The sequence below is a fragment of the Loxodonta africana genome, chromosome 8 (genome assembly GCF_030014295.1).
Source record: "Loxodonta africana isolate mLoxAfr1 chromosome 8, mLoxAfr1.hap2, whole genome shotgun sequence".
Lineage (NCBI taxonomy): Eukaryota > Metazoa > Chordata > Mammalia > Proboscidea > Elephantidae > Loxodonta > Loxodonta africana.
Window position 1 is genome coordinate 2,514,278 of NC_087349.1, and position 14,857 is coordinate 2,529,134.

The window sequence follows — 14,857 nt, forward strand, 5'->3', positions numbered from 1 at the left end:
CAGCAAACACTGCGTGCATACGGGGAGTGTGCTAATTAATGACATGCCAATGATGGAATAAGGTAATGGTCACCTCCCCCCCACACACACCAATATCTTACAGCCTACTTACTGAGTCACGCGGACAGATCATTAAATCATATTTAATACATAAACCCCAGTGCCGTCGAGTCGATACATAATGTATTTAATACATATCCCCTTGGAAATATTTGCAGGTGCAATGGGAGTACAGAAAACAAGGTGTGGCTCACGGCTCTTTCTTAGAAATTCAGAGAAGTCTTCTCATCAGAGGCTGCAGCTCAACTGGGTCTTGGACGGTAAGAGAGAGGCCTTCCAGCCTCGAGGGGACGCAGACTAAGAGGCAGGCACGGACTGGGGAACAGGAGCTGTTCGCACTAGTGATCGCAGAGTGAGGTGTGCAGCTGGTGGGACAGCCTGCAGGGCAGCTAGTCGGGCCGGGGGGGGTCTATATTTCCAGCTAAAATTTTAGACTTTACAGGCAATTGGACATCATGGAAGGGTTTTAATCGATGTGATCAGATTTGCATTTTTTAGTTAATCTTAGCAAATGCTTCAAAGAGAGTAGAATTCAATCAATGCTGATGGCATTGATGAGTCTGGTCACAAGTATATTGATCCCCCCAAACAATCAGTGTAATAAGTCTCATTTCACTTCACCTACGAGTGTGTGTGTGTGTGTGTGTCAGAAGCCCCGGTGGCGCAATGGTTAAGCACTCCATTGCTAAACAAAAAGTTGGTGGTGTGAATCCACCCAGAGGTGCCTCAGAAGAAAGGTCTGGTGATGTACTTTCCAAAACCAGTCACTGAAAACCCCCTGGAGCACAGTCCGCTAAGGACACACACGGGGGCACCGTGACTCACGGTCCACTCGGACACACGGGGGCACCGTGACTCACGGTCCACTCGGACACACGGGGGCACCGTGACTCACGGTCCACTCGGACACACGGGCGCACCGTGACTCACGGTCCACTCGGACACACACGGGCGCACCGTGACTCACGGTCCACTCGGACACACGGGGGCACCGTGACTCACGGTCCACTCGGACACACGGGGGCACCGTGACTCACGGTCCACTCGGACACACGGGGGCACCGTGACTCACGGTCCACTCGGACACACGGGGGCACCGTGACTCACGGTCCACTCGGACACACACGGGCGCACCGTGACTCACGGTCCACTCGGACACACGGGGGCACCGTGACTCACGGTCCACTCGGACACACGGGGGCACCGTGACTCACGGTCCACTCGGACACACACGGGCGCACCGTGACTCACGGTCCACTCGGACACACGGGGGCACCGTGACTCACGGTCCACTCGGACACACGGGGGCACCGTGACTCACGGTCCACTCGGACACACGGGGGCACCGTGACTCACGGTCCACTCGGACACACACGGGCGCACCGTGACTCACGGTCCACTCGGACACACGGGGGCACCGTGACTCACGGTCCACTCGGACACACGGGGGCACCGTGACTCACGGTCCACTCGGACACACACGGGCGCACCGAGACTCACGGTCCACGCGGACACACACGGGGGCACCGTGACCCACGGTCCACTCGGACACACACGGGCGCACCGAGACTCACGGTCCACGCGGACACACACGGGCGCACCGAGACTCACGGTCCACGCGGACACACACGGGCGCACCGAGACTCACGGTCCACTCGGACACACACGGGCGCACCGAGACTCACGGTCCACTCGGACACACGGGGGCACCGTGACTCACGGTCCACTCGGACACACACGGGCGCACCGAGACTCACGGTCCACGCGGACACACACGGGGGCACCGTGACTCACGGTCCACTCGGACACACGGGGGCACCGTGACTCACGGTCCACTCGGACACACACGGGCGCACCGTGACCCACGGTCCACTCGGACACACGGGGTCACCGTGACTCACAGTACGCTGGATGGCACGTGGCTACTGGTAACTCCAACGATGGAACAAATGGTCTCACTTCCCCTGAATCTCTGCATATTTGCAAAAACCATTTCTTGTCTGGAATATTCTTTGCCTTTCCCCCTAATTTCTAACTTGCAACGTCTTTTCCTTTGCTCCCCCGCAGTCGCCAGCATAGAGGATTAAACCTGTTTCCTGGCCCATCCCTCCCACCAAGATCTACGCTCCTGGAGGACAGGGGCTGTGCTTTGAGGTAGGTCTTGGTGCTGGAACGCAGTGCACACAGAATAAAGGCTTACTGAATGAACTGTAAAGCATAAATCTGTGAGACCCTTCTATATCATGTGAAATAATCCGCCTAATTGAAACAGAAAAACGTGGGCTGACCTCTAGAACTGCTTCTCCTTTTTCTGTCCTGCTAAACTGACTGCGACACACTTGCCGGTGTCAGTGACTGCCTGTACATGGCAGCATCCCTGGGTGGAGGAGAGCCAGTGAGAGCTCATGGTCCCCATGGGGTGATGCGCCCTTGGAGAACCCAGACGTGCCATTAGCAGGCCGTGCAAAAGACACGGCAAGGCCACTCTGCTGTGTGTGGTTGGCTTCTCCTGAGATGCTTCTGGCAGGGCACTTACTTTCCACCATGATCTGCACTGGGTGACTATGTTGTTGCTGTTAGGTGTCATTGAGTCGACTGAATTATAGAGGCTCCATGTGACAGAGCAGAACTCCCCCACAGGGTTTGAGGCTGAAGTCTTCACAGGGACAGGTCACCCAGAGCAGGTCTTTTCTCCTACAGAGCGGCTGGTGAGTTCACACTGCTGGACCTTTGAGTTAACAGCTGAGCAACTAACCATTGTGCCACCAGGGCTCATCGGGTGACCACCCAGGCTTTATTAAGTATTCACCCAAATCACAGGCGTAGATAAAAGTTACTTTAGCTGAGCGCACCCTGTTTCCCAGGTGCTAATCTTACTCATGGAGACCTGGTTCGAAGCTGCTTCAGTTTATCATTAACTGTGCCCTGTGCTTTAACCCACGCACTGCGTGTGGCTTTTGTAAGATGTGTTTGCACATTCCAGCCGTCACTGATTTTCACAAAAGGTTGTACTGAGACTTCTCCCCGCCAGGTGCCAGGGCAGGGGGTTTGCATCTGTGGTCTGGGAGAGAGCCCACTGCCGCCCCAGGCAAGGGCCTATAGCTGGCTTTAAAAATAGAAGCCCCTGCTCCTTACAACTCCAGGGAAAACCAACTGCTGGGGGACTTAGTTTAAACTCAGCTTAGGCTGCTGGAAGTTGGGGTTCATATTGGATTGGAGTTGAGTCAGGAAACAAGCAGTGGGAGGCTTTCAGGCAGTGGCCTGGAACTGAGCTTCTCCACCGGGAAGAGTGAACCTCGCTTTTCCAGCCTCGGGAAGGACCTGATTTCTCAGCAGACCTGGCTGCGGAAGGAGCTCACAGAGGGGGTGGCAGACACAGAGGAGGCACCGTGAACGTGCTCACGGCGCCGTGCACACGCGGAGCTTTCTCCCTCTGCTTGGTCCAGCAAACTCTGAAGTAGCAGAAGCAAAATCCCACGCCCTAACCTGCAGGTCTAAGATGGATCTCAGGTGAGCCCTCTAATGGGTTCCTAGGAAGATGACAGAATTCATCTCTCCCCCACAGGAGGGATCACAGCTGAGTGTTCTGGCTGGGACCCTGCAGTCCAGCATCTCTGAGAAGGCAGATGGAGGGTGTGTGACGCATTGCCCGCTCAAAGATGCAGGCCTCCTTCCTCACTGAAAATCAAACGGGCTCTCAGCACATCAGCCTCCAAGTTCAAGGGAAATACAGGGTCATCTCTATGGGCCCACTCTAGTCTGAATTCCAGGACAGATAAACAGATCAGAGCCACTTTTAGAAAACTGTCCATAATACATAAGTTTAGCACATCTTTTTTCTTATTATAAACATGCACTTTTTTTTTTTTTTGGTAAAAGAGATCAATGTCATTTGCTTTCTTCAAAAGTAAACAAATGAGAAATGATTCGCTCTGGACTTTCGGTGTGGTTAGGGTGGTGGCTAGGCAGGAAATGTTGACAGTATTACCAGATGATCAGTTGTTCTTTTGCAGACTAAACAAATTAGAGACTGCCATTAAAAAAAAAAAAAAAAAAAAGGTAATGGCTTGTTTAGGTTATGTAAGGTGAAGGGAGCAAGATATTAACAAATAGAGGTTTTGATTCTGTAAGCTGCACTGTTCAATATGGTAGCCACTAGCCACCATGGTTATTTAAATTCATATTAAAACAATGAAAATCAAGTGGAATTCAAAATTTAGTTCCTCAGTTGCCTTGGCTGTATCTCAAATGCTCAATAACCACAACTGGCCACAGTCAGCCTAGAACATGTATGTCTGGGCAGAAAATCCTATCAGAGAGCAGTACTCTAGAGATTTTTTTTTTCTAAAATTACTTTAATACTTGTATTAGTTTCCTGTTGCTGCTGTAACAAGTTACTGCAGACTTGGTGGCTTACAACAATAGAAATTTATTCTCTTACAGTTCTGGAGGCCAGAAGTGCCAAATCAGGGTTACTGGGCTGAAATTGAGGTGTCAGCAGGGCTCGGATACATTTGGAGGCTCTAGTGGAGAATCTGTCCCCTGCCTCTTCCAGCTTCCTTGGCATCAGGTCACATCACTCCAGTCTCTGCCTCCATAATCACACGGCCTGTTTCTCTTCTGTCTATGAAATCTACCTCCCTTTTAAAGGATACGTGTGATACTTGGATAAGACAGGATAATCTCCCTAGCTTGAGATGATTCATTTAATTACATCTGCAAAGATTTTGCCATATAAAGTAACATTTACCTGTTCCAGGGACAAGGACCTGATACCTCTGTGGCCATTATTCAGCATACTACAATGCTGCTTTTCTATTTATATAGAAAAAAATATTTGTTTTAGAGAAATAACAGATACATGGATGCACTTGATTTCAGTCTTCAGGGAAGCTGAACTCAGATAAATAGAAAGACAGAGATCGTATAATACATGCAACATATAGGGAAACAGAGTGATAGAACAAATGGATGAACTGAGATGAGAGAAACTTCTTGTTAGTAGTTCATGCACCTACCTTTACATTTGAAGACTCACAGATTGACCTACCTGATACTAGAAAATTACAGTTCTACCAGTTTGAAACTTCAGGAGTCTCTGAGGATGAATACTAGCTCTGGACTTCCCCAAGTAAAACAGAATGTGGTTCATTTTTGAGATTGCTGGAACTAAAACAGTGTTATCTTCGGGGGCGGGGGGGAACTGAAACTAAGAAGAACCTGAATTTTACAAGAGGATATGTTAAACTCTTGTAAGAAAGCTATCAAAGGAAAGTTTAGCCCAAGCCAATGCAGCTGTTTTAATTGACCTGACACTGGTGATTTGCGTGTTCTTTTTTTATTTATGTTTCTGAATTTGTGCAGCTTTCCACACACAGGCTCCCATTCTCAGAGTGCAGAGGAAAGAATTCTGTATTCTCTCCCTGACCTCAGTTTTCTCACGTCTAAAATAGAGTTTAGAACTCAGGATTGCTAGAAAAAAAATCAGTCTTAAAGAGACATCACTCAGCACCTGGAATTTAGCTAGATCCTTTGGAACATTCACACTGCAATTTCTTTATCTGTGTTGCCAACTTATCACGAACTCGGCCAGTACCTATTGGTATAAATGTTAACACAATTTTCCGATGCTCAACGATTTCCCCTGGAGGGGCTGATACCCCAGCAAAGTCTGACTTCCTATTTTGCTTGAGGTGTTTTCTTCCCTGTCTTGTGATTGCCGATGCTTTGCTTGATGGAAAAGCCCATGACAACAACTTCCCATTTGCTTTCAGAGACGAGAGAGCGTCTTGTATTTTAGCCATACCTGAGTCAGGACGATTTGCCATCTGGCAGCCTGCTCCTTCCCTTTCCAGAGGGTCCTTCTTGAGCAACCTCATCAACAGCATTGCCTTTAAAGTTATTATCTTTAAAGAAAACTACTTCAAAAATCAGATACATGTCCAGATGTCATAAGCAGAATGAAAAAAAGGACAAACTTGGCAGTAAAAACTACTCAAATCAATTAGAAAACAAATAAGAGACAATCCAACAGAAACGTGGGCAGAATTTTTGAACAAACACCTCAAAAAAGAGGATATCCGGATGACCAAAAAGCATTTTTAGAAATCAGGGAAACATAACACTAAAACTAGCATGAAATATGAAGAAACACCCACCAGCGTGCCTAAAATTTGAAAAAAGACAATACTAAATTTTTGTAAATTTGTGGGGCAACAGAAACTCTACTATACAGTGCTTGTGAGAGTCTAAGTTGATACATCCGCTGTGGAAACATTTGTTTTAGTCTTGACAAATCTGAACATACTGACTGCTAGCTTAGCATCATCCCCTCCTGGGTCTATAGCCACGGGAGCCTTGATGGCACAGTGGTTAAATGCTTGGTTCTTAACCTAAAGGTTGATAGTTTGAACCTACCAGCTGCTCTGTGGGAGAAAGATATGGCAGTTTGCTTTTATAAAGATTAAAAAAATACAGCCTTAGAAACCCTTTGGGACAACTCTACTCTGTCCTATAGGGTCGACAGGAGTTGAAATCAACTTGATGGCAAAGGGTTTGGGTTTTGCTTGTTTATTCAGGTCTATATGCATCAGAGACCTTTATAGCAATTCTACCAGAATAGCCCAAATCTGCAGATAACTCAAATGCCCATCAACTTGACAAATGATGTAGGAATATTTATACAATAGAATAACACCAATGAAAGTAAGCAAATGAACATCTCAAATAACAACTTGAGTGATTCTCACAAACATTATTTTGGCCAAAAGACACAGGACACAAAATAATGCATATTTTATGACTCCATCTGTATGATATTTAAAAACAAGGAAAAACTAATCTATAGTGATAAAAAGCAGGTGTTTTTGGTCCGTTTTGCCTTGTTTTTACATTGAGAAGTAGTAGTACCATAAATGCTTCCGGGGCAAGGATGCTTCTTTCATCAACATGTGCCGGTTGTGTGAGTTTCCACCGTTGGGATTAAGGAGTGGGGAGAACAGGGGTCGCCAGCTCCACCTCTGGGTCCCCTTTCTGCTTTCTCTGGCTCTGTGCCTTTGAGCAAATTTTGCTTTTACTGTTTTTGTCATATTTACTACTATTGGATCGACCGTCCAACTTTCTCTCTCAATGTTCACGTTTCCTCTTCGCTGTGGTAGTACTAATGTTAGGTGTAGTTTCTGACACATGCTAAATCTTGGTTTCCATGAACAGCAGTAAGTATTTTCACTTATTAAAAGGTCAATATGCTCCTGATAAGAGCCCTGGTGGTGCAGTGGTTAAGAGCTCGGCTGCTAACCTAAAGGTTGGCAGTTCTAATCCACCAGCTGCTCCTTGGAAACCCTACGGGGCAGTTCTACTTTGTCCTATAGGGTCGCCATGAGTTGGAATTGACTCAATGGCCACAGGTTTGTTGATGTTTCTGATAAAAACTGTTGTGCTGAGAAAAATATCACAGTTTACTTTGGCCTTCCTATACTGATGCCGACAGCAAGAAAGTGTGAATACAGGGACCTGCTTCCATAGATACCCAGGCCACACTATAACAAGGATCCAAATTTATCCACCTCAACCCCTGGTTTCTCCTTTTCAAATATTCCATAAGACTTCAGGCAACATGGTAAGCTTTGTGGTTTAAATCTATTGAACAAAAATGAAGTTGCATTTCCTTGCATATGTGTGATACACATTTCATACACGCAGTGATACAACTATACGTTTCATCTATGATAAAATAAGAAGGTAGGGCACTGGCAGAGGGAGCCAGTGATGCTAAACGATGGAAAACAAGCGTTATGTCTGAGGTGCGGACAACACGCTGCGCGCGAGCACGGGCACTCACAGTAGGGGCAGCCGTAGACCTCGGCACGCAGTCCGATGCGGCCCTCGGCGTTCCAGTCCAGGGGCACCAGGCGCACGTAGCGTGCGGTCACCGGGTGCTGCAGGTCGTGCCGGACCACACCGTCCGAGTTGATGTTCCCGGGGAAGGCCTGGGAGAAGAAAGGACACTGACATTAGGAAAAAAATATACTTCAGACACAAGCACGTTCTCTATGTGCTAAAGTAAACTCAGATCTTCCCATCTGTTGCACAGTTGTATACTCTTCGCACCCCAGGAAATTGGAACAAAGCTTCCACATGCCCTTAATTTGAAAGCAAGTCCAGTTTTAAATGAGAAGTCAGCCGAAGTTTCCATGGCCCCTTCAGATGCAAAATACACCCACAGGTTAAGAGAAGGAAACCCTTTACAGCACCCACTGACATTCAGTGCACATTTAAATCATGAGCCCCAATATTCTGGATTTTGTTTCTCTCTTTCTGAAAATATTCACCCAGATTACCTTCTCCTGTCACCTGTAGGAATCAGAGGCAACCTTTCACCATCAGTTAGTGAAAATGGCAGTTGAGCACCTAGAAACAGTTTTTAATTCTTCTAGATTCCAGATTACTGGGGTCCACAAATTGGGGTGACCCACTCAAGCCATGTGCCCTTAGATGTCCCTTTGAGTCTTGATCCTTAAAGAAACTGGTTTTCTAAAAATTGCCTTTGGGTCAAACAATGGTCTAGGTAAACCAGTAAGACTGTTTTGCCTTGGGAATTGTGCTCTTCTGAGGAACTCAGTCAGTTTTGGGAAATAGACTCCAAGGGTCAGAGTGGGAGCTGTGTTTCAGGGTAAATCGGTATTACTTTAATTGTTCTTCCAGACAATGATGTATGAAATTCTTCCTGACTACAAATTGTTTATCAGTTCTGTTCTGACCCTTTTCCAAGCCGATGCCCCTAAGAAGGGGTATACACATCTGTAGAGGTTCTCTCACCCAAGGGACATTTTCGACTTCCTAGTTGAAATGTACATAGATCAAGAGGCAGTTATTTGAACAGAACAAGGGGATACTGCGTGGTTTAAAGTCAGGAAAGATGTGTGTCAGGCTTGTATCCTTTCACCACACCTATTCAATCTGTATGCTGAAAAAATAATCCGAGAGGCTGAACTCTATAGAAAGAACATGGCATCAGGATTGGGGGAAGACTCATTAACAACCTGCGTTATGCAGATGACACAACCTTGCTTGCTGAAAGCAAAGAGGACTTGAGGCACTTACTAATGAAGATCAAAGATCACACCCTTCAGTGTGGATTATACCTCAACATAAAGAAAACAAAAATCCTCACTACTGGACCAATAAGCAACATCATGATAAACGGAGAGAAGATTGAAGTTGTCAAGGATTTCATTTTACTTGGATCCACAATCAACAGCCATGGTAACAGCAGTCAAGAAATCAAAAGATGCATTGCTTTGGGGAAATCTGCAGCAAAGAACCTCTTTAAAGTGTTGAAGAACAAAGATGTCACCCTGAAGACTAAGGTGTGCCTGACCCAAGCCATGGTATTTTCAATAGCATCATCTAAGCATGTGAAAGCTGGACAATGAATAAGGAAGACTGAAGAAGAATTGATACCTTGGAAATGTCAATTTTGCTAAGAAGATGAACGACATAAGTAGCTAGGCGTCGGTTTGCCTGCAATGTAGGGACTGAAGACTCAGGATGTTGGTTACACATACATACATCTAAAGAAACAGGGTGGCTAGTCATTCCATCTAAAAGCCAGGTTACTTGTTATCCTAAACTTCTGCCCTCCAGGCTCAGGATGTGGGGCATGTTCTCTGGGCTTGGCAGAAACGTCCTCAGTTCCCACAATTTGTTGTCAACCTCCACAGCACACAAACTTCATTTTTGATGTTTGATATTTGTACTTATTGTGGAATTATCAATTTTTGATAGATAATTTTTATCATAACACATTTTGAACTCCCATTTGATGTCCAGGCTATTCATTAGATGTTATATATATTTTTTTCTCTTCATTTTTATACCCTCCAATTTTGACATCATAATATTGTTTCTTACATCTTTTCCCAAAACATGCTCCTATGGTAGTCATGAGCATCAAGATTTCTCTGATTTTTTTTGGTGTGTGTGTGTAAACCTTTTCTTGAGTTTTAATAATAATGGCCTCAGACAGTATTTGTCCTTTTGTGACTGACTTCTGTCACTCAGCATAATGCCCTCCAGGTTCATCCATGTTGTGAGATGCCTCCTGGACTCATCTTTGTCCTCTGATGTTTTAATATGACTGATGAAAAGATGTGCATGACCCTGGTCACTAAACGTGAAAAAGGCTCCTCAGCCACAGGACAGGCCATTTAGTAGCAATGACTAAACTGTCATGGGCCTTAAAAAGGAACATTTTTTCACCAAATGTGACTTCTTTTCACATTCACTAGCAGCTTTTCACAGAGGAAAGAGAGTGAAAACAAGATTAAAAAAAAAAAAAGATATAAGCTAAGATACATAGCTACTTTTTACAAAACTTTTAGGATTTGGAGCTCTTCATAAAAAAAACTGAAATGAATTAGAATCTTTCTGAGATTGGATGATAACCTTTAACACTGGAACTTAGACACACTGTACAGTAGCCTGTGCTTTGTGGGTACAGGGAAACGCCTTCTTCACGGGAAGGCTGAGAGATCCACTCACAGCAGCTTGTGGGACACACTTTGCTGCAGTGAAATACCCTTTGCTGGCTGTGGTTTGTGTAGAAGATCAGAAGGACGGGGTTTTGTTTGTTTTTCTTTTATTAACACAAAGCTTTATGTTCACTAAAGTTAAGAACAACATAATAAAATGTTAAACTTAAGCCTTTGGGGCAACTTGTAGAGTGAACCGTCCTATAAATGGTGCAAATACACAGCAGAGTTTCAGCTCTTTTCTACAATTTTTTCAACATTATGTGAGTCATTCATATGTGAATGTTAGAATAATCTAAAAATACTATTATGTGAGTCATTCATATGTGAATTTTAGAATAATCTAAAAATACTCGGCCGTTAGTAACTGAAAATCCACCCTCCCGCCACCCCCCCCCCGCCACTACCATGTGCACAAAATTTTTCTTGTAGGTAAAACAACATTTTGGATGGTCTCAGATGGGGGCGGCAAATGTTTTCTGTAGAGGGCCAGATAGTAATGCTTTAGACTTTGTAGATTACATCATTCTGACCCGTATCCTTCTTCTTTTTCCTTTATTTATTTTTTATAATTTTTATTGTGCTTTAAGTGAAAGTTTACAAATCAAGTCAGTCTCTCACACAAAAACTTATATACACCTTGCTACACACTCCCAATTACTCTCCCCCTAATGAGACAGCCCGCTCTCTCCCTCCACTCTCTCTTTTTGTGTCCATTTCGCCAGCTTCTAAACCCATGCACCCTCTCATCTTCCCTCCAGGCAGGAGATGCCAACATAGTCTCAAGTGTCCACTTGATCCAAGAAGCTCAATCCTCACCAGCATCCCTCTCCAACCCATTGTCCACTCCAATCCATGTCTGAAGAGTTGGCTTCAGGAATGGCTCCTGTCCTGGGCCAACAGAAGGTCTGGGGGCCATGACCACCAGGGTCCTTCTAGTCTCAGTCAGACCATTAAGTCTGGTCTTTTTATGTGAATTTGGGATCTGCATCCCACTGCTCTCCTGCTTCCTCAGGGGTTCACTGCTATGTTCCCTGTCAGGGCAGTCATCAGCTGTAGCCGGGCACCATCTAGTTCTTCAGGTCTCAGGATGATGTAGTCACTGGTTCATGTGGCCCTTTCTGTCTCTTGGGCTTGTAATCACCTTGTGTCCTTGGTGTTCTTCACTCTCCTTTGATCCAGGTGGGTTGAGACCAATTGATGCATCTTAGATGGCCGCTTGCTAGCATTTAAGACCCCAGATGCCACTCACCAAAGTGGGATGCGGAATGTTTTCTTAAAAGATTTTATTATGCCAATTGACTTAGATGTCCCCTGAAACCATGGTCCCCAGGCCCCTGCCTCTGCTACACTGGCCTTTGAAATATTGTTTATTCAGGAAACTTCTTTGCTTTTGGTTTAGTCCAGTTGTGCTGACCTCCCCTGTATAGTGTGTTGTCCTTCCCATCACCTAAAGTAGTTCTTATCTACTATCTAGTGAATACCCTTCTCCCACCCTCCCCTCTCTTGTAACCACAAAACAATGTTTTCTTTCCAGTTTAAACTATTTCTCAAGTTCTTGTAATAGTGGTCTTATACATTATTTGTCCTTTGGCAACTGACTAATTTCACTCAGCATAATGCCTCCCAGGTTCCTCCATGTTATGAAATGTTTCACAGATTCCTCACTGTTCTTTATTGATGCATAGTATTCCATTGTGTGAATATACCATAATTTATTTATCCATTCATCTTTTGATGGGCACCTTGGTTGCTTGCATCTTTTTGCTATTGTAAGCAGTGCTGCAATAAACATGGGTGTGCATATATCTGTTCGTGTAAAGGCTCTGATTTCTCTAGGATATAGTCCAAGGAGTGGGACTGCTGGATCGTATGGTAGTTCTATTTCTAGCTTTCTAAGGAAGCGCCAAATCGATTTCCAAAGTGGTTGTACCATTCGACATTCCCACCAGCAGTGTATAAGTGTTCCAATCTCTCCACAGCCTCTCCAACATTTATTCTTTTGTGTTTTTTTGATTAATGCCAGCCTTGTTGGAGTGAGATGAAATCTCATTGTAGTTTTGATCTGCATTTCTCTAACGGCTAATGATCGTGAGCATTTCCTCATGTATCTATTAGCTACCTGAATGTCGTCTTTAGTGAAGTGTCTATTCATATCTTTTTGCCCAATTTTTAACTGGGTTATTTGTATTTTTGCAGTTGAGTTTTTGCAGTATCCTGTAGATTTTAGAGATCAGGCACTGATCAGAAATGTCATAGCTAAAAAGTTTTTCCCAGTCTGTAGGTAGTCTTTTTACTCTTTTGGTGAAGTCTTTGGATGAGCACAGGTGTTTGATTTTTAGGAGCTCCCAGTTATCTAGTTTTTCTTCTGCATTCTTTATAATGTTTTGTATACTGCTTATGCCGTGTATTAGGGCTCCTAAAGTTGTCCCTATTTTTTCTTCCATGATGTTTATCGTTTTAGATTTTATATTTAGGTCTTTGATCCATTTTGAGTTTGTTTTTGTGCCTGGAATGAGGTATGGGTTTTGTTTAACTTCTTTGTAGATGGATATCCAGTTATGTCAGCACCATTTGTTAAACAGATTGTCTTTTCCCCATTTAATTGTTTTGAGGCCTTTGTCAAATATCAACTGCTCATATGTGGATGGATTTATGTCTGGATCCTCAATTCTGTTCCATTGGTCTATATATCTCTTGTCGTACCAGTACCAGGCTGTTTTGAGTGCTGTGGCAGTATAATAGTTTCTAAAATCAGGTAAAGTAAGGCCTCTCACTTTGTTCTTTTTTCAGTAATGCCTTATTTATCCGGGGCCTCTTTCCCTTCCATATGAAGTTGGTGATTTGTTTCTCCATCTCATTAAAGAATGTTGTTGGGATTTGGATCGGAATTGCATTAAATGTATAGATCACTTTTGGTAGAATAGACATTTTTATAATGTTAAGTCTTCCTATCCATGAGGAAGGTATGTTTTTCCACTTATGAAAGTCTCTTTTGGTTTCTTGTAGATGTGTACTGTAGTTTTCTTTGTATAAATCTTTCACATCTCTGGTAAGATTTATTCCCAAGTATTTTATCCTCTTGGGGGCTACTGTAAATGGCATTGATTTGGTGATTTCCTCTTTGATGTTCTTTTTGTTGGTGTAGAGGAATCCAACTGATTTTTGTATGTTTATCTTGTATCCTGATACTCTGCTGAACTCTTCTATTAGTTTCAGTAGTTTTCTTGAGGATTCCTTAGGGTTTTCTGTGTATAAGATCATGTCATCTGCAAATAGAGATACTTTTACTTCTTCCTTGCCAATCTGGATGCGCTTTATTTCTTTATCTAGCCCAATTGCTCTGGCTAGGACCTCCAACACCATGTTAAATAAAAGCAGTGATAAAGGGCATCCTTGTCTGGTTCCTGATCTCAGTGGGAATGCTTTCAGGGTCTCTCCATTTAGGGTGATGTTGGCTGTTGGCTTTGTATAAATGCCCTTTATTATGTTGAGGAATTTTCCTTCTATTCCTATTTTGCTGAGAGTTTCTATCAAGAGTGGGTGTTGAACTTTGTCAAATTCCTTTTCTGCATCAATTGATAAAATCATGTGATTCTTGTGTTTTGTTTTATTTATGTGGTGGATTACATTAATTGTTTTTCTAATGTTGAACCATCCCTGCATACCTGGTATGAATCCCACTTGGTCATGGTGAATTATTTTTTTGATATGTTGTTGAATTCTATTGGCTAGAATTTTGTTGAGGATTTTGGCATCTATGTTCATGCGGGATATAGGTCTATAATTTTCTTTTTCTTGTGGTGTCTTTACCTGGTTTTGGTATCAGGGATATGGTAGCTTCATAGAATGAGTTTGGTAGTATTCTGTCCTTTTCTATGCTCTGAAATACCTTTAGTAGTAGTGGTGTTAACTCTCCTCTGAAGGTTTGGTAGACCTCTGCAGTGAAGCCATCCGGACCAAGGCTTTTCTTTGTTGGGAATTTTTTTTATTATCTTTTCAATCTCTTTTGTTATGGGTCTATGTAGTTGTTCTACCTCTGTTTGTGTTAGTTTAGGTAGGTAGTGTGTTTCTAGGGATTCATCCATTTCTTCTAGGTTTTCAAATTTGAGTATAGTTTTTCACAGTAATCTGATATGATTCTTTTAATTTCAGTTGGGTCTGTTGTAATATCACTCATCTCATTTCTTATTTGGGTTATTTGTTTCCTCTCCTGCTTTTCTTTTGTCAGTTTGGCCAGTAGTTTATCAATTTTGTTGATTTTT

The 14,857-nt window shown here is 43.8% G+C and overlaps 1 protein-coding gene across 1 annotated transcript in view; it reads right to left on the bottom strand.

Annotated features, from left to right (window-relative positions):
• CNTNAP2 (contactin associated protein 2) overlaps positions 1 to 14,857 on the bottom strand; it is a 1,506,181-nt gene that overhangs the window by 1,185,516 nt on the left and 305,808 nt on the right. The window contains exon 4 of the mRNA XM_064290350.1: positions 7,901 to 8,048. Coding sequence (XP_064146420.1) covers positions 7,901 to 8,048 — 148 coding nt within the window. The remainder of the gene's footprint in view (positions 1 to 7,900; positions 8,049 to 14,857) is intronic.